Source organism: Pelecanus crispus, chromosome 3 (assembly GCF_030463565.1).
Source record: "Pelecanus crispus isolate bPelCri1 chromosome 3, bPelCri1.pri, whole genome shotgun sequence".
Lineage (NCBI taxonomy): Eukaryota > Metazoa > Chordata > Aves > Pelecaniformes > Pelecanidae > Pelecanus > Pelecanus crispus.
Genome location: NC_134645.1, coordinates 42,708,034 through 42,729,343, shown reverse-complemented (window position 1 = coordinate 42,729,343; position 21,310 = coordinate 42,708,034). Strand labels below are relative to the sequence as shown.

The 21,310-nt window shown below is 41.8% G+C and overlaps 1 protein-coding gene across 2 annotated transcripts in view; it reads right to left on the bottom strand.

The window, feature by feature from the left end:
* TTC7A (tetratricopeptide repeat domain 7A) overlaps positions 1-21,310 on the bottom strand; it is a 184,758-nt gene that overhangs the window by 20,390 nt on the left and 143,058 nt on the right. For both annotated transcript variants that reach the window (XM_075706834.1, XM_075706833.1), the window contains one exon: positions 14,679-14,881. In XM_075706834.1, the coding sequence (XP_075562949.1) occupies positions 14,679-14,881 (203 nt within the window). The remainder of the gene's footprint in view (positions 1-14,678; positions 14,882-21,310) is intronic.

The window sequence follows — 21,310 nt, the reverse complement described above, 5'->3', positions numbered from 1 at the left end:
TTCGCCTCTGGCCCTTAATGACGCAGGTCTTGCTTGCCACTTCAGTGCCCCAGTCTCACTGGAGCTTTAAGAGGAATCCTATTTGCTGAACAGTGACATCTTGCACCTGGGATGGAATAACCCTATGCGATGTGTCGTGGTTTAGCCCCAGCCAGCAACTAAGCACCACGCAGCCACTCGCTCACTCCCCCTACCCCGATGGGATGGGAGAGAGAATCGGAGGAGTAAGAGTGAGAAACACTCCTGGGTTGAGATAAGAACAGTTTAATAATTGAAATAAAGTAAAATAGTAATGCTAATAGTAACAGTATAATAATGATAATAATAATAATGATACACGAAGCAAGTGATGCACAATGCAATTGCTCACCACCCGCCGACCGATACCCAGACAGTTCCCGAGCAGCGATCGCTGCTCCCTGGCCACCCCCCCCCAGTTTATATTCTGAGCATGACGTCATATGGTATGGAATAGCCCTTTGGTCAGTTTGGATCAACTATTCTGGCTGTGCCCCCTCCCAGTTTCTTGTGCGCCTGGCAGAGCATGGGAAGCTGAAAAAGTCCTTGACTAGCATAAGCAGTACTCGGCAACAACTAAAAACACCAGCATGTTATCAACATTCTTCTCCTACTAAATCCAAAACACAGCACTATGCCTGCTGTTAGGAAGAAAATTAACTCTATCCCAGCCGAAACCAGGACAGATGGTACAGGCTGGACACCAACTGGGGAGAAGCAGCTCTGCAGAAAAGGACTTAGGGATGCTGGTGGACAACAGCTAAGCAGGACTCAGCAGGGCGCCCATGCAGTGCTGAAGGGTAATGGCATACTGCGCTGCATTAGGTAACGCATCGCAACGGACTGAAGTAATTATCCCTTCTGTTTGGCATTTGTGAGGCAGGATCTGGAGTACTGTCACCAGTTTTGGATTCCCCAGTACCAGAAAGATGATGACAAACTGGAGAAGGGCAGGTGGAGGGCCACTGAGATGGCTGGGGGGGACCATCATATTATGAAGAGTCTGAGAGAGGAGCATTTATTCAGCCTTTCCCTCTCCAGGCTAAGGAGGTATCCAATTGCCATCTTCAGCTACCTAATGGGTGACTGGGAAAAAGATGGGACTAAACCTTTCTCAGAGGTCCTCAGTTGCAATAGATTGAGGTGCAGCAAGGGGAATTCTGGTTGATTAGCTATTAAGAAAATATTCTTCACAAGGAGTGGTGCAGCATCAGAACATGGGCCCAGAGAGGTGATGGAATATCCATCCTTTGAAGTACTCACAGCCTAGCTGGACATGGCCCTGAGCAACCTGCTCTATATTTGAAGTTGGCCCCACTGTGAGCAGGAGGTGGGACCAGATGACATCCAGAGGAAAGGTCCTTTCTCACCTAAATTCTTCTATAAATCTAATGTGCCTCATGACATGTGCGGTAAGATATTAAGTGCACTTAATATATCATCACTGGTGTCAGGTATCGTCAACACTTTCATCAGCTGGAACACTGCCGAGCTGACTCAAATACTGTACATCTTGTCTAAATACAATTAAAAAGGCACATGACAGTTTCTGTGTATCTCAATTAGCCTTGTACCATGCATGTTGACATTCAGAATTAGCTGACTTGGAGGCTTGTTCCACACTCAATTCAGAGCTTATATTGAGATTGCCTGGTTTGTTGTAAAACTTACTAAGGCTCACAAAGTAAGGCCCTCCTTCAGAGTCACATAACCACAATTTGGATTTTGGGGGAATCAAAGCAAAGCTCACAAAGTACAAACCTAATGAATCAAACCCTAAAAGATTAATGTTCCTGAATAAAGCAGCAGAGCTCCACAGACCTGCCTCTTCTTTTATTGCTCTGTTCTTCAGATGCAAGAGGAGCAGCGGGCAGTGACGTCTCTCCCGCATTGGCATCTAATATTGTAATGCTAAGTGCTAGCTCCTATCACTCCCGTAATCCTGTTTGGGAAGCTCTGCTACAGCATTTATGTTCTTATCTTTGTTTAGTCAATGCTGGCAAATAAAAGCATAAACAAATAATCTCCGCTGTACAGCTTGGCACTACTGAGATGCTGCCATGTGTGTTCCAGTTGATTTTTATTTGCAGTCTCTTATGCTGGTGACAATCTTGGAAAGCAGATACAGCCTGGTAAGTGATGCAACTGTAAACGCGATGTTTTTATGAGCCTACTCTTTGTATTAAAATGAATGCTGAACAGGTGAATGCAAGCAATGAGAGAACTGGGCTAAATACGAAAACATCAGTGAAGTAATTTCTCTGGAACAAGTCAATGTAATTTCACCTCATTTCCTGCCTTAGGTCATGCACCAGATACTCAACTGCCTCACGTGACTAATTTAAAGAAGTATGTGAGCTATACAAACATAGGCACCCACTATAATTGCACAGTCTCCCTATATCTTCAGGGAAAGAACAGAGGTAGACTCTTCCACAAGGCAACGCAGAGCAGGAGCCTAACAAAAGGGGCTGCTCTGCGCCAACCTTGGAGAAGTCCCTCTCTCTGGGCAAGAGGTGGAGAGAGTGACCAAAGCATCTACCTAAGCTGAGAACTAGGCAATGTCAATTTTCACCTACGACTTAAAAGCACTTAAAATGGAATTGCCACCTCAAACTCTCAGAAGTGAAGAGGAAGTATAAAAGCCCATTGTTTTGCTTATTTCTTACAAAGCCAATGGCTATTAAGTAAAGCATGACAGAAAAATTACTACCTGCCCGACTTCCAAAAATACTAGTAATGAGGACCGATTTAGGCAAACATTATATTCGACAATGCCAGTGAACTGCAGGACTCCAGAGAGCAACCGCAAGACAGAGATGCTCAAGCCTGTTTCTGATTAAGCAGCTCCCAGTTGGTATGCTGCGCCCAATGACTGTCTCCAGTCCGTGCCCTTCCTGATGGAGGAAAGGCTCAGCTAACTACACTGGTCATAAATCTCCCCGCTGAAAGGTCATTAGCTTGAAAATCCCCTGTTGTTCTGTCAGGAAGCCATACAGAAGAGTTGCAAAACCATTAAATTACATCTTGCAGATATGTATCGAAGAAGAATACATGGCATTTGGTGATATATGGAAACTACCGCATTACACCTTCAGACAGCTTATATGAGTATCTCTTTCCAAATTAACATTCTTGCCATCTGATTCTCATTAGACTCACTCAACTGTTCCGTTAATCTTACATTTTTCCTCCCAAGGGATTAACATTGATTTTTTTGTCTTGCGCACACACAGGAAGGTCATACCGTTTCCTACAGGGTGGATTCATTCAATAAGGAACTATGCTATTAAACCTGACTTGACGTTATTGTCAATAGAGTTGAGCTGCCACAATGCTACTTATTTTTAAGAGAATTTCAATGCAACTCTCCTGGGTCCAGCTACATCCATCATTCCACTCCATGATACACACAAGCCACTTGACAACTCATTAAAAATATATATAAAAAATGGAGGTCAGGGCTGTGTTCCAGGGAAGCCCTACTAACATTCATACTCCACATCTAATTTAAAAAATAATAAAACTCAAAGTAATTACAAAATGCTTCTGGGAATAGAAGTTCTTCAACAGAAAAAGGAGATAGGAAGGCAGGACTGCAGGTGGGCTTGCGAGACATTTTTAGCTGGACACTCTGGGTTTCAGGTCACATGTGAGGACAGTATGAATTCAGCCACTGGTGGTCTGGGCAGTGCAGCCTGCATGCCGGAATGGGCAAGCGCTATTTTGGGTCTAGTTAAGTCCTACTTACAGGGACCTTTGGGGCTGCCCCCTCCCTTCCTCGTAAATTAATCCAGCTCCAGCATAAGACAGGTCACATCTTGTCCTGGAAGGCTGCTCCAGAACCTCTCTGCACCAATGGCTGGGAACCCTCTTTAATCTCCAGTGCCAATTTATAACAGATAAAGCTGCATCCTTTAGTTGATTCAGCTTTTCTCTCCCCACAGCGTTCACTATTTGTTTCTACATGTACCTGCAGAGAGCAAAGGTATCCCTTCCCAGTCTTTGTTTTGCTACTCTGATAAGTCAAGCTCTCTCTTGCCCATCCCTGACCATTATAGGTGGTTTGGGTTTTTTCCACCCTGTTTTTTTTCCAGCTGGGGCTTCTCTCTCGAGAACTTTCGCAAAAACATAGGCAAAAGTCACATTAGCAATATTAAACAGCAGCTCATTGATAAACTGGAGCTTTACAGAAGCATGGGGAAGGATGTGAGGAAAGGCACAAGAGGAGTGTTTTCAACACATAAAAAATGCACAAGTTTAGATGTCACACAGAACAAACGGGAAACCTGTATTAAGTTCCTGCCTCAGGAGTCAAATTTTCCAAAGTGCTGAGGAGTTCCTCCCAATTTATTGGTCCTGGATTGTTTGTTCTGTTGTTTGCAGATACTCCTGCAACACCACTGGAACAAGCTTCTGATCTAAGTGCACTTTCAGATTCTTTGTAGTGAATTTTATAAAATAGCAAATAAATAGCATTGAAAGAGCCTTCTGGGGCAAATCAAGGTTGGGCTCATCTTGTACAGAAATCTGCAAGGCAGAGAGGGATGGAAAAGGAAGAAACAAACTGTTGAATGGCTAATGGAAGAGCAAATCAGTGATTTTAACTGTCTCTGAGTGGTCAATGCTTTGCTTTACCTCGGTATTTTAAAGTAAGCAGCAGTCTGTACTTTTTGCTGTTTCCTCTATGTCCCTTCCAATTTTTTCCCCTCCCCTTCTCTCTTATACACCTATGTACCACCATCTGCCTGTTCTCCAAATGTACTGGAGAAATGCAGTGCATTGAACAGAAAAAAAATTGTGAGAAAAATTATTAACAGCATACAGGGTTCCCCACATCGAGGGAAAACTTATGGGGTGGGCTAAACTGTTTAAATGTTTTGTACTATCGGAGTAGTCCAAAAATATCCTGTTGGAGACTACGACTTAGCAAATTCACTCTTCCAGTGTTTTCTTGTACACTCCATATTAGGTAGACCTAAGACAGTCCCAGAGTCTGTAGCTCTCCAAGCTGCATCACAGAAGACGTCACTGGTCTTCCTTTGGGTTGCTAGAATCTCCTGTTGACTGTCACTATTACTTACTTAATTAAGAAAGGGGGAAAGAAAAAAAAAAAAAAACACTTTGTTCAAGGTTGCTCCATTTTTGGAAAGCCTTGTAATGACTGTCTACTTGAATGCTTTTTCTACCTTTAGGTCTGTCATCTCTCTCTCAAAAATCCAACCCCCTTCTCACCAGGGGAAACTGCAGAATTGTACTGGTACAAAGATGTTCTGCTTGCACTGAATTTGCAGAGCAGAAGGATACATTTACTGTCAGAGAAAGGAAGCACCCTCCCTCCCCCCTGCAAAAAGCTATTTTTTGCAGGCGTTGTTGTCATATCTTATCCCCAGGAAGAGGCTGTGCTACAAAGTCCTCAGATTCACATTTGCTTCTGTTTACTCTGTCCTTCACAGCACCGCTGTAACAATTTATCAATACAATGGAGGGCAAGGCACAACACGCAGGCAAGGCAGACTCCTCTAATGAAAACAAATCCTTGGGAGAGGAAGAAGTAGTTCGCAGATCTGCCTCCTAAATCCCACTCCCACCGCAATAACGTTTTCATCCCTAGTTACATTTAGGGACATAAGGGTACTTAGAGCTGCAAAGCACATCATTTGTGCTAGCAGTCACAGTACTTTGGGCAAAGTAATTTGTGGTCCAAAAACCCAAATGAATAAAGCACCATAGGAATCAAGACATATAATTAGAATAAATAAGATTTCGCGCTTACAGAGCGCCTGTCATCTGAAAGTATGCGCAGATATTAATTAAGCTCCACAAACCCCAGATGAAGTAGATTAGTAGCTTCATCCCTGTTTTACAGGGGTTTAGAGTGAAGCGTGACATGATCACAGCTGAAAGTGCAGCAGAGCTGGCCGAGCCGGAGATGGGGAGAGCCAGGACTCCACCTCCTCTCCAGCCCTCTTCAGCGAATTGCCTTCAATGGAAAATGACTGAGTTGCAGTTCTTTGCCCTCTGGAAGAGGAAGGATCCACCCTGTTGCACAACAGAAGCAAAGCCCCAGCCTGAGTGTTTTGATAAATACCATGAAACGGTGCTTAGTTTGGGAAGAGAAACCAGGAGCTCGCGCGCTCCCATACAAATGTATGTATAGAGCTTTCAGTGCTCTACCTCGCTCTTTCTAAAACACCAAGAGAGAGCCTCTACATCAGCACCCCCCACAAACAGTCCTAATAACATGGCTTGCGGCTTCTCCGGTTTGGAGGACACGGCATACATAATATCTTAAGTACTTCAATCTGCGATGTTGGTTTTTATTTTTCTATTTCCATGCATTTTACTATATTGTAACTCAGAAGCCACACAAACCTAGGATCACACAGACACAATGTAATTAAAAACTATAGCCAATACACACATAAAAACCTTAAAATAACCCTCTCTTGAAGCAGGTTTTACATACAGAAATTTTGTATAATAAATACGAACAAACACATCTGATCCCCTCCAAAAATACTTAAAGTAATAAACTCAATGTATATAAGAAAAAAACCTTTAAAAAAGTGTTACTAGTAAAGCTTCAATTCTTTTCTATGTCAAAGAACAGTTAGAAATTAATTTTGCTATCATCACCTACTGAAATTCAAGTTCTTAACACAGCAATTTCTTAAAGATTCCCTTTAAGTATTTAAGTAGTAGCTGTGATAATGAAAAATATTCTCGGTATCACAACAGTAGTACAACTGCCCACTTAATCAAAATTACCCAGTCCCTAACTCTGCTTATCACCTTTGCCAAAACAAGAGCGGGGGAGCATAAAATGCAGTTAGGAAGAAATATCTCCAGAACAGATAGAAACAGGTCGCTCATTGTGTCTCTAGATACAATTATCCACCTAATTACACTTAGGACAAATGCACAGTTTTCCTAACTACAGGGGGATGCATTTTAATTGTGATGTTCAATTCTCTGTACACAAATATAAAAAAAAAGAGGAAGAAATGTCACTAGAAAATGGAAACAGACCACGGCATACTTATCTACAAAATAGCAAGCAAACTGGATAAACTACAGACATAAAGCAGCTCCTTAGATGATAAATAACTCTATTAATGTGAAAACTATGCTCTTTTGTTCCCACATTTAAGCACAGAAATCATTCTAACTTTAGCTTTCAAGGTAAAAATGCTTTTAATTAGGGTCTTAGCTACCTTACAAGACATAAAGACCTTGGTATGATGGAGATATGATAATTTACCCATGCTGAAAATCTGCCCCATGATTTATATGATTACTTCATGGCAGCATGAAACAAATCCCCAAGGAAGTAACGCATGTCATCCTTAAAAATATTAAGCAATCAAGCCATGTTTTTATTATGTGAATGGATGCCTTTGGAAACAAGGATGCATGCACCATACTGTGAGGTGAAATGAAATAAATGAACAGAAATAATTCATTTCCATGTTCTAATCAGTGGAAACTGTAGTCTTCAAATTATCCTGATGCTACCAAATGTGAGTCTGGAGACAATAGGTTGACTCTTCTACTAAAATGAACATGAAATTGCATCCTAAGTACACAATGAAGGCCAAATTAAACAGTCCAAGACTTTTTGTAAAGGCTCTTTCTTTTTATTCAGCCCTTGCCTCCAACTGAGCAATTAAGAGCAGAAGATTTAAACAAAGCATCATATAGTTTTTAAACATTCAAACCTAATCAAAAGTAATGTATTTCTCTTAGGCAAAAGGAACATAATCTATACAAAAAACTGTTCTCAATCAAGCTCTTCAGCTTCTGGCATTACCAGCAGAGAGAAATTTGTGTTCCACCAGCTAAAAGGATGTCTCTGGCAAGCAGAGTGAGGAATATGTATCAGAGACTAGAACTGCATGCTTGCTGGCTGTGTTGTATTCACAGACTGGGACGCTGACATCTCTGCAAGGACTGGAGACAACACTGTTACACTGCTCACTGCTATTATAAATGCCCATGCATTCATTAGAGATGCTGACCGTTCAGAAACAAATCTAGCCCCTACAGGCATGAGGAGATGGAAACAGAGCTGTGATAACGAGATCAGGTTAATACAAAACATTTGAAATAGAATGTTGTATTTTATGAAAATGTATATAGATAATAATTATATGAGTAGAAGAACAAGGGACAGTGAGGTTTTTTTAACACTGAGTCTACAACACTGCCTTTGAAGCTAAGCTAATTTTTTATAGGTGCATTATTTGCTCTAGCCTTCTCATCCTAAAAAGAATTCTAAGTTCAGAGAGAGGCAATGGCAATAATGAAAGGAATGGGACTGGTCTGGTGATAGGTATCTATAAAATCAGTACTGGGGGAGGGAATGAGTAAGAATCGGTGGTATGTTATGTCTTCCAAAATAAGAACAAGGTGCATCAGTGTGGCTAGGAAGAGCTGCATCAAGAACATACAAAATCTGGCAGTTCTTTGTACAGCAGAAAGCAGACCTGCGGGTCTCCTTGCTGAAGGGTACTGGAATGCTGAAAGCTAACGCAGGCTCAAGACAAGTTCATGAAGGAAAAACGCACTGTGAATTACTAAGCAAGTAGAATCTACGTCTACTTCAGGATGTCCCTGAGCTAAGTCATAACCTTAGAAGTACCATATACACCTGCCCTGCTCTCATTCTTTCCTAGGCACTTCCTCATGCTGCTGTTGGAGAGAAGGACCAGTTGAACCTCTGGTCTGACTCAGTACAGTCATGGCAGTATTATGTTTAGTACCTACTTGCAGAAAAAATTCCTGGTATTAGCTTCAGATTCACGTTGGGGGGATGACTGGATGGAAAGCAGCTTTGCAGAAAAGGACCTGGTGGACAACAAGCTGGCCATGAGCCAGTGATATGCCCTTGCAGCAAAGGCAGCTAACAGTATCCTGGGCTGCATTAGGAGGAGTGTTGCCAACAGGTTGAGGGAGGTGATCCTTCCCCTCCCCTCAGCACTGGTGAGGCCTCACCTGGGGTACTGTGTCCAGTTCTAGGCTCCCCAGTACCAGGAGAACATGGACATACTGGAGAAAGTCCAGCAAAGGGCCACTAAGATCATTAAGAGGCTGGAGCATCTGTCATACAAGGAGAAGCTGAGAGCTGGGACTGTTCAGCCTGTAGAAGAGAAGTCTCAGGTGGGACCTTATCAATGTAGTTAAATATCTAATGGTAAGGTGTAAAGAAGATGGAGCCAGACTCTTCTCAGTGGTATCCAGTGACTGAATGGGCACAAACTGAAATGCAAGAAATTCCATTTAAACATGAGAAAAAGCTTTGTTTATTGTAAGGGTGATCAAACACTGGAACAGGTTGCCCAGAGAAGTTGTGGAGTCTCCATCCTTGGAGATACTCAAACCCCAGCTGGACATGGTCCCAGGTACCCTGCTCTAGCCGAAGCTGCTTGAGCAGGCAGTTAGGCTACATGATCTCCCAAGATCCCTTCCAAACTCAACCATTCCGTGATTCTGCTACGTGCCTGATCCCTCCCAAACTGCATTTACCATAGGAACTTCACCAAAAAATGACCAGGCTTTCCTGGGGAGTGCCCAAAATCTACACTAACCTCAGAAAACAAGGGTCACAAAACAGCCTACAGTCAATTTGTTAGCTCAGCTTAGGTGACCTAAACTCAGGTGAGTGGGAAGCTTGTTTTTTCAACTTCAACTGGAGGTTACTGTATGACTGTAAAGCCCTTCTGCATGGCTGCTGATCCTACATTTTGTGGTACAGATGACAGTCTCTAAGAAAAAGCAGAACTCTCATGATTAGCACAACCGGTGTTACCTGTATATTCTATTTGACTTAATTATGGAACAAATCAAATGCATTTTCACTAGATTATGTTTTCCATCCATTTACATGGTCCCGACGGAACACAGAAATACATTACGAAGACTGCTTTCCGTTTTAACCTTCACAAAAACTCTAACAAACCCCAATATATACTTCACTTTGTTTTGCTATCAAGCACAGGGATGAGGCCCTGCAGACAGCTAGGTGGCATTCTGATAACAACCTTATCATCCTTGCCCCACCCTTCAAAAGAAGTGAGAATCATTACCGTCTTCCACTGCCATCAGTAAGACTCAAGTATGAGTCAAGTGAATTTTTTTCTTTGTTTTGATGGGTTTTTTGGGGGGTTTCCATTATATCTGGCACAGTGATGGAGAGGAGGGTGCCCATTTCCTTCCCTTTTAAATATGCAATTCTCTTTCTTCTTCCCTGAACTAAAACGTGTTGAGAATTGCTCTAACTCGACAAAGTGCTATGTGAGATGCATGCTGGGCAGCAGTCTCCTGAATATCCCAGTATATTTTTAGTTTATTTTGCAATATTACATATGGAGCTTTAGGACTGAAATCCAACATGCTGGCATTGATTTTCTCCTCCTCTAAATCAAAAGGGAGAATGGTACTGAGTGCACTGCGGCTGGGAACTAGCAAATCTCAATGTCCTTCTCTAGTGACATACAGGTAGGTGGATTTGTGTATTGCTTTACAAGGAGGTTGCCCCAGCTTATATTGTATTTTCTGGCTTGGTTGGGCATATGCCAGTTTTGTTATCACCGTCCCAAAGCTGTGTATACCATGACGTTATATAACCAAATTTGGTACATACTGAAAGAAGTAAGCCGTAGTTATTTGGTTTAGAAATGTGCTGTCAGGGATTAGCATCTGGCATGGCTGAGACTAGTTCACAGTGTAAGACAAGGGGATATGGGCTAAGCTCTTGTTTCTGGACCAGTGAAGATACCTACTCAGTGGAAACGCCATCAGCCCCCCTGGGAGGGGCAAGTGCTCTACGATCTTTGGAAGCAGGCCCCAGAAGGAGCCTGGGAAAGGGAAGAAGAAAAGAACAGGGCTGTTCTAGTACAGGGAGGGAAGACAGAAACGTGTGAGACACAACGAGGAGAAATGTGGGAAAAAACCCCTAGCAAGTCACATTTCCTGAAGAGGGCTGCAGTCTTACAGTATGTACAGTTTCTAAGGGCCAAGCCGAGCTAATTGTTTCTGACAGCAAACAATTGTTCAACCAAAGGAGTTGCTCCACACCTCACCAGGAGTACTTTGGTACATAAGTATGCTACCAATAGCCCCAAAAACTGATTCTATGTGTTTTTTCCAAATGAAAACAGAACAACTCAACAAATGTGCTTCCTTAGATTAGGTATTAGCCAGTAGCATTTACTCTGTAAAGGCCTCTAGGGGATTCTTAATACAGGCTTAAGGATCCTGTGGCATCACTTACAAACTGCAAGTGCTAGCAAGAAACAGCACAACTATGTGGTATTTTCAGTGTGCCTGTGGTTTCCTAACCACAGTATCGGACACCAAGTGCTAACCGCCCCTGCGATGAAGCAGAGCGTGCTACCCACCTCATCAGATGCAGTCAGCACTGCAGTCCTGCTGTACGGTGCTGCTCTTCCACGCAGCAGCATGCTTTATATGGAAAGCACACTGATTTGACAGCTACTGTAAACACCCTACAGTCGCAGTAAAACACAGCCATTTTCAGCTACGCAGAGAAAGAGCTTGTGTTTATTATGGTGGTGACTCTACCCTGCGTAAAAGTGAAGTTATTGACACCCGATGGACTCATTCATTGCTAGATCTGTACCCTTCATTTAAAGTCGGCAATGCTCTTCAGGTTGGAATTTTCCAAATATAGCTTTGACAACCCAGTTCCGAGAGCCCAGGGGAAGAGACATGACTACTTTGCTAATTGATGCTGATACACCAGGGAGAATCAGCACTGTCTACAGCTGAGTTTTCCCTTAAAGTGGACTAGGTCAGTTGGATGGCAATTGCACTAAGTCAAACAGTAATTCTCATAACCAGACCCTCTTTCTCTGAATTATTACACAGCCACAACTGTATTACTATAGTGGGAAAACTGTGTTTGGGGAGACCAGCACTGAAACAGCATGTGTGAATTGAATTTCAGCTGCCTGTGTATGTGTCTTGGATAGTTTCAAGCCACTTGGAATTAGCTGATAATCTAGTTTGGCCTCTTGCATAATCCAAGACATACATTTCCCTCTGGTAGGGGACTAAACATACTGTGCTCAAGAACTTGTATTTTTAATAACAGTACAGCTAGTACTTGGCTAACACATACGTTTCAGAAAGGCATCCAGTCTTCCTTCTGATGGCCTCGAGGAGATGCAGAATTTACCACTTGTTACATTATATCCTCAATTGCATAAACCCAGTCTTAAGTTCTCCATGGGGACACTCTCATTCAGTACACAGGACAAAATCACTTAGCTAGCAGCCATTCAATATTTAATTTTTGCCCTTTTTATTTGATGCATAGCCCTAAAAGCCTTGTTTACTGCACATCATTCCAGCTCTGTTCTGAAGGCAGAATGATTAATTTCTTTACAGGCTTTTCTATAGTGCTCATCAGATGCTTCTAATTTGTTATGTGCAATTTCCTAGCTTTTGGAAAAACATACAAAGGAATGCCATTATGTGGCATCCTATAACTACTGCCATTATCAGCAGGGATAGACCAGACCTTTGCTATCTTAGCTAACAGGTGTAAATCACAGGCTGTCAGCATGGCCAAGCTAAAGGAGATGAGGCACATGCTTAAGCAAGTGATTTTCACAGATATTTGCTGGCATTTGCTGGATGGGAAGATTCAGAATTTTAAGGAGACTGAAGGCTATGGAACCTGTACTCTTACAGGTTCACGCTCCTTTGTCTCTCTCATAAGACTGACCCCTTTGATTCATCCTTTCCAACAGGCCCACCCCTCAACCTACGTGTCTTGGCCTGGTTCCTTAACTCAGTCTCATTCTTCTTACCTATCCAGTCTTATCCAGTGTTACCTATCTTATCTTATTTTCTACCTATCCTTATTCCTCTCACTTTGTTATTATCTTTCCTCTTCCCTACTTGCTTATGGACTGAGTCTCTGCCCCCAAATTCCCCATCTCTCTGTCTTTTCACCTCTTAAATTTTACTTCCATCCCTTGACTAAGAGATGATGGAGCTTACTGGGGTTTGAGGGGAATGAGCATTCAGAGACTCCTTAAGAGGTTTCAGAAATGCATATCTACTAAGCATGTATAACGTGTTTTTTAAAGGTTATAACTTGGATAACCTAGGAAAGATTTTCTTAGGGATTTCTTAGCACATTAGTATGTTATAAAGACTACCCATTCCTGACAAAACCTGGAGACAATAAAACACAGTAAAGAAGATGTCACAGAAGCCTTTAAGGTCTCTTCTTTAGCCTCATTTTCAGGAACAGTTAAGCCATGTTGGGTGACATTTTCCAAAGTAAACAGGGCCAGAGCAGATGTGCATCTCAGAAATTTTTATTCCAAATTACTATAGTTTCAGAAAATTGCAAGCAACTGAAATGGGAAGACACAGTATGTGGTTCTGCCCATAAAATAAGACAAAAATGAAAGCTATTAGTACCATGTGGGCATCTAAACTTGATGGCTGCTCTGATATCAGTGACTTGTCTGAAATCATGATGCTAACTGAGCAAAGAACGTCACTGTCTCTTGCCAGACGTTTACTAATTTTGTAAAGGTTGGATCACAGCAACAAAGTAATATTATAGCCCCATATAAGCCTGGTGTGTGCATAGCTGTTTTGTAACCTTCTCCTGACATATGCACCAGCTATTCATTTGCTGGTTTTGCACTGAACATTATTACCAAAAATCTCATCCCTTGCCTGTAGGTTCTACTATTTTCTCTCAATTATAAGTTCACTTTACGTTTGTCCTCTTGTGCACTGATACTCCTTCAGTTTTGGAGTTGCCTGCAAACCTCATCAGGACCAACTTATGCCAGGAAATACATATCTGCTAGCAAAGACACGAAGTAATCACATGGATATAGAATTCCTGTAAAAATTAAATTAGTCAAGAAAGACTTCTAAAATCCCAGAGAGACCTAGTAAGGGCTACAGTTAACAAGACACATCATTGATGAAATATGATTAGCTGTTCTGATTTCATAAGAGAAGTGGGTTTTGGTCTTCCACAAAGCTCCCTGTATTATTATTATTATTATTGAGCTCTAGGCCCTGTGTCTGTAAATAAGTTTGTTTTGGGGATGGTGCAACAGAAAAAATACTTGCTGGATAGAAGTGTTACAGAAAAAACCACAAATGTGTAGTCACTGCCCCTATACAAGGTTGGAGCTAAGCCGCAGCTTAAAACAGTAACAGATTAATTTTATCATAAACTCATCATTTACCTTGAGTTGAGTAGACACAAGACTCCAGCCCAAGGTTTACAAACCCTGTATATATCTATATGCTATAGTTATTTAGTTCAGATCTTTCAAACATCAGTGTACTGCTTATTTAAAATGCATAACAGTTAGTAGGAAAAGCAGCGAAGACAAAGCAGTGAATTGACTTCCAAAACTATCAGCCTTTGTCAATTAAAATATTTACTTTTGACACAAGTCCTAATTAGTTAAAAACATTCAATCCAGTCTTAAAATAGAGGTTCAAGCTACCCAATTTATTCTTGGAACAGTCACTTGCTCTCAGGATTAGGAAGACAATGGCATCCAGAGCAAGCATGAGCCCTCTCCCCTCTTATTACAGTTAATCAGGAACATAAATACTATAATGGAGCTGAGCCCCTGCAAACTCACCAGGCTGTGCATAATTTCCACTCCAGCTGGATTCACTGTGAGCGCTTCATCATACAATTGCCTAGCCTCCTCCAAATTGCCTTTCATCTCTGCAAGCCTCCCACGCATGTACAGTACAGCATGAGATGTGGGGAAAAGACTAGCTGCCTCCTGGATACAAAAGCCTGCTTCTTTGAGATGCTGTTGTTCCATGAAGAGTTCAGCTAAAAAAAACCCAAAAAACAAGAAACACCCTACCATTAGTTGAAATAAGTCAGAGACCTTTCTTCACATTAATTACATATCATCTCCCTTAAGCATATTAAGACATGAGGCCATGATCCTGCACAGTGCTTACTACTATGGTTAGTGCTTACTATCCCAAGTGGATTCACTGAATGGATCTTTTTTTATTGCTAAAGGCCCTATACAGATGTTCATGGACAGGTGTTGTCCTGACAGACAATAGCCTTAAGGATTCCTCAGTCAGGAATGTAAACAGTGCTGAACTGAGCCCTAAGGCAGCAGGGCTGGTAGCCACTTGGAGCCATCATATGTATTTCCAAATAATCTGGGGGAAAAAAGAACAGAATAAGCCATCACTGTCTACTGAGAACTTTAAACATGTCAGAGTAATAGGATACATCTGACTGAGCTGGACATTAGATAACTTATTTAAAAGAGTATTTCCACATTTTAAAAGATGATTAAAAGTGTTTCTCTCTGCTTATTTGTCTAGTTTATGAGATAGCTGTCTCTTAACTTTTCAGAGACTATTAAAATCAAAAGGCTTTTATCACAGAGACTAATTCATATTGTGTATTCACACATTTACTTCCTCACACATACTCTACAGAAAAACAAAAGAGCGCTCTTGGAAGAGACTGCTCAGTCATTTACTTTCTTCAACTATCAGCAACAATCTTAGAGGTTTTCTCTGTAACAGGCATACTAACATGCTTGACTATTATTTGTTAATCAAATAATTCCTCATGTTAAACATAAAATTCATAACATATGTCACAGTTAAACGTTAACATTTCTCAGGGTTTGGACTAGATCACCGTTGGACTAGATAATTGTTGTGTTGGACTAGATGATCGTTGTAGGTCCCTTCCAACCGAAATAGTCTAGTCTAATTCTAGATTTATTATGCATTAAATCCTTGCAAAAGGCTTAAAAAGTGATAAACAATTTTCACTGCCACACATAACTGAAAAGGGAAACTTTTAAAATATATATGTACATACGTATGCATGTATATATGTATGTATGCATGCATGTATATAAAATAATTCTCTCTCTTCATACAGCAGCCATTGCTCTTTGGTCCATAACCTGTTTGTGTTCTACACCTTATCACTGTAAAAGCTCAAAGTCTCTTTTTTTTTTTTGTAAAATGATGTGGTAATGCAGTAAGTATTGACAGTTCCAGAGTCCAATTCAAAATTACTAATTCAGGCTCCAGATTTAGATAAATAATTCTGAAATTAGACACAACCTTAAATGCCCTGACTTTTAAAGGTAATGAATATTCACAGAAAGTCTCTGTGAGGGGGGAAATTAGCCTGAAAATTCCTCTTAAATAGCTTTGAAACTCTGCCAGTTTCAGAACGGTGGGAGACCCAGATGACTGTGGGGACTTGGCATGCTGACATGGAGCTTGCTGGGTAGAGGTGAGCAGGAGAGCATCTCAAAAGGCAGTCCTCCCTGACCATGAAAGGCTTCTCCTTGGCCTATCTGACATGAGACTGGGACCACAAATAGCACTTCCATTGGCACACTGAAAATGACTGTGTATTGAAATGACAGCATGGCTGAACACCCTTCCACTTCTGAAGAGGTCCTTCTACAAGAAGGGTGAGACATTGTCGAGAAAATGCTCGAATATTTCTTAGCCATCCCTAGGTTGTGCTACAGATAAATGTCATTCTCCAAGGCTGTCAACATGAGCAAAACATTAGCTCCTTAGTAAGAGCTATACTCTTAAAGAGTGACTCAAATACATTTCTCTCTGGTTAATCATTATGAAATTTCGGCATGCATCCCTTCCCTTGGCTCCAAGAGGCTGCAGCTATCTGTAAAAACAGAAAGCAAGCCCATATACCTTGTCAAGCTGAGTATGTGCGCAGCCTTATTCAAAAGTTTGTGGGAGGACAGTATTTTACTTGCACTTCCCAAGGAACAGAGCATTTTCCTGCCAAGTGCTGCATAGCAGCTGACGCTGTGCATGTGGCAATAGTGAGGATGGGGATGTGCAAAGTGACGATTCACAGCCTGAAGATAAACACTTCATTTGCAAAGTTGGCACAAACTTAGCGGCACAAAAGAAGGGGTGAAATCCTGGCACTGTTTGAAGTCAGCAGAAGCTCTGGATACTGCCATATTAAAAGCTCTATTAGCAACTAACAGCATAATGTGACTTGTTTCATTTCAGAAAAGAATCAGGAGCAAGGGGGTTTTAGATGGGAAATCACGCACAGCCAGTGTTCCAATGCATACAAAATGGAGAGTACTTATTCTTTCTTTCAACGGTGCCTGTAAATCTTCTTCAGTAATAACAATTATTTAGAGGAAGTGCAGCAACACAGAATCTAAATAAGATCTACAAATTGTATTTTATGGTATGGTAATGTAGCATATTAAAGTTCAGTCCATTTCTTTGCAGGCTCAATAGTCAATAAAAAATGATTTAATGGTGTGGGAGGCCTAATTTGCATAAAAAAGAACGAGAGAGGTGCCTTTGGGTTACGAAAGGAAAGGAGTGCACCCACCCAGCTAAAAATAGACATTAAGGGAAATCATTTAGGCCTGCATTAAAACGTGTTTTCTGTAAACTCATTTTTCACTTCTATTACATACTCATTTTATTTACAGATTAACAAGATATGCTTACGCAATGTGGAATAAAAACACAGCTAGAGGCAGAAATCAAAACCAAAAAACAAGGATTCATTAAATTTATCATGGTAATACTCCTGCCTCCTCAATGGTACGGAAAGTACTGAACACCTGCCTTTGCGTTACCTGCATTAGCCTCTTCCTGTCCACTGGATTATTCAGCGTATCTCCTTATATCACCTAATCATGCTGTAAATAAACTTCTAACCAAATTAGCAGCCCTCACGAGGAAGTTCTGTTATAGAGATGTGGCACCCAATTCCACTCCAAAGCAGAGGGTATCTCCTCAGGCTGACACAGGTACAGAAGATCTGTAATTCTTATCCTGTAAAAGGTTTAGTGCTTCAGGGAAACCATTTATGAACCTCCAATTGTTGGACTACATCATTCTTGGTACATTCTTCACAACTTTGAGTTCTATAGGCCATGTTTGCAAGCTTCCTTGCTCTCTCCCTTAACACCATCTTCATAAAAACTTAAAACAAATTTACATTCTGTTTTGAATTAAGTACCACCAAAGGCTCTCAATGCTACTGAGCAAAGAGAGATGATCATCCTGGATGTATCACCTCCTCTATTAGCCTCTCTGGAGTAATGCAAGAAACTCTGAGTGTGAATGATTATTAGGAAGTATTTCAGCATTTTTACCTGTAGGTATGGGCTGAGACAGTGCACTGCATGGATGGGCAAAGACAGGATGAATTGTGCACTGTCTCCTTTCATTCACTTACTGAAGCTTGAGCCTGCACCCACTGAGACCATGAGTAGCTATCCAGCTGACTCCAAGGTCCAACCTAGCATGATTCCTTTCTTTCTCATATCCACCTTGTGCTTCCCATCTGTGCTCTCTTGCAGTACTGTCCAGCCTACTCTGCTGTTCTTCTAAACAACTGTTCTTCTAAACAACTGTCATCTCCTCTTGTGGCTCTGGCCTCCTTTGTCTTGACTTGCACTTGCACTTGACTTGCACACTCCCACTGTCTTAATGCTGCGCCCAGTCCCAGAGAGTAGCATGCATCTCCACTCAGATTATCGTTAGCTCCTAATATGAGCTCCTACTTCTTCCAGCTGTTTCTGCTAGCATGTAAGCTCATCTACAGTTAAGATCCTTAATCAAGTGAGAATTGCCAGAGGCATATCATCTCCTCACTCTCTAAAGACCAGTAACAAACGCACAGACCGAGAGCTTCCCAGAACACTGACAAAGCTGGGTCTCCTGCAGTCAGGCTCTTTTTTTCATCTCCAAGATAAATTATTTGACAGAGCTCTGTTAGGGAGTCCATCAGAGGCGTAACAACAGTGTAATCTAGTCATGTCTGCATCACAGCACTAGTCTGAGGAACAGAGTTGCCTGCCATCACCTTGAATGCTGACTCTATTTCCCGTTTCCCAAGCGTTTCACAGCAGTGTTAAGAGTGATTGTGCTTGTCACCACAGAAGCAGCAACAATTGTAATTCTAGCCAAAAAATCAAATTGATTTGAAATGCATTTCTGCGATATGAACAATGCAAGAGTTAAAATTTCATTCCTGGCAAATCACGTTTGGTGTTATCCAAGACGCAGCACTTAACTCCCACAAGCAGACTGCTCCACATCACTTGGTTGTGTGTGCCCACTGGACCTAAAGCACTCGTCTACTCTTGTCCACCCCAAAAACGCTACTGCATAGCAACACAGCCAGCGCAACGCAGCCAGATGACCAGCAGCATGGTACAGTAAGGATCAGCCCTTCACACTTTAAGAAAGTGAGAGGACCTGTGAGGGTGTGTAGGGAGGTGATTTCTGTTCCACATCATCTGCCTCCAGGAGCTATTAATGCTTGTTACTGCAGCAGCCCTTAGCCAGCTGGAAAGGCCCACTCCTCTGAGACAGCTCTGCATTCAGCAGTGAGTACAGTTACTACTGTGACAAAGGGTTCCCCCGCTGCCTTTCTTTTCTGGCAGGTGGCACTTAGTCATTGTTTCATATTATGACACCACCGTGCACGCAGTAGCTTGACAATTTGCGGGCAGATTAGATGGAAGATTCCTCAAGCTGTATCCTGAATGCAATAATTTCATTTGATGCAAACCTTTGATACAGAAATGAAGGAGAACAGAAACCGCCATGTGTTTCCATCCACCTGAGCTCAGCCGCTTGCTCTTTGAATGAGGCCATAGATTTACATCCTCAAAGGCTGTCTTTGCATACAAACTGGTAGTTAACTGGAGTCCAGGGACCCGCTTTAGGTTTCCAAGCTTCAGATTTTGCAGGGGCTGAAATGGCCACTAAGCTTATTTACAAATGCAGCATTAGAGTGAAAATTTCTGGAAGCAACACAGAACTTCCACAAGCTACCTTCTACACTAAATGAGCACAGTCAAAACACTACTTGAAATACTACAAGATAGCTGGTTCCTTTATGTGAAGTGGAGCCCTGCTCACTGGTGAGGAAACAGCTCTTTCCCAGCTGGGAGAAGCAAGCCACCATCTTCCAGGCAATAAGGCCACCACTGATAACATAAAAATGCTTCTACTGGAAGGCCACCTTTTGGGTTTTCTTTCACTCTCTCTGAAAACATGTATTACTGGCTATAGTCAAAGAAAGGACTTCTAAGTCTTCATATTCCAGCCTAGTCAAGTATAAATTCCTATTTTCTGTCTCTGGCATGAATAAATGTCCTGCTTCCTTCTTTATGGCTGTATACACTTTATCACTTGCCCAAAAGTTACTGAGCAGCTGAGGAAATGCTAGTATTTGGTACCCTCTGTCGTTCTCTGGGTACCACTGGCAGTGCAACAGGTTTCTATCGATCTCTCAGCAAGGGATCTACAGACAGCTTAACAAAGAGCATTGCTAGCTGCTGCCTGTATCCTTCACAAGCGACTGTTCACACGTATGTGCATGTTTGCATGTCCCAGATTTCGAGAAATGGTATGTGGTCTTTGAAGACCGCCCATGCCAAGGGATTATCAGTACACAAAGTTTCACGTCCTGCTCCAGCAATGAGAAACATCCAAAAGCCTCAGGAATGGGGGAAGCAATCCAAAATGCCCAGTACTGATGTAAGGCCAAGACTCCTTTTGACTTTTTATATTGCTTGTTGGTAGAAAATAAACTAAACCAAGCTGGAGAGTGTAGGTCAATACCTAGCATCCCCCTGAGGATGTTCAGATGAAGAGAAATGGAGAATTTGGTGGTACTTAGCCTGCACCCCGGAAAAGCCTAGGACAGAGCTTGCTAAACCAGGAAGCTTAGCAGAACCACCGCTGGCTTCTTAACTTCACCAGTAACACTTCAAAGGGGACCAAACCAGCTCACTTTACCATTCTGTCTCCAGAGTGAAGTGTTTCTAATTCCTCCCAGTAAGTAAACACTGCAAGGCAGCCATCTTTGCAGTAAACCTTTATTCTCCTCAGTAATAGCTGTGTAATAAAGGACTCCTTCCTGCTCCCACTCGCCAGGCTCCAGCTTTTCACACTGCTTTGTGTCACTGTAAAGAACCACAAAAATCAGCAGCGCTTATGGAGCTCAAAAACTCAAGCAGTAAATGGGGAAGTTCTAAATTTGAAATTCTAAAATTTGAAAGCATTTTTTTTTAAAACAAAAAAGAAAGAAAAAAATACTAGAATGGCTTCAACAACCAGTGCTGCATCACGGGACAGTATCTGATCCCAGCTATTCTGGCAATGTCAGTAAAGATGTCTCCCCAACCTGATAAACACCTTTAATATCAGAGCTACTAACTTGAGGGAGCTTAGGATCGCTAAA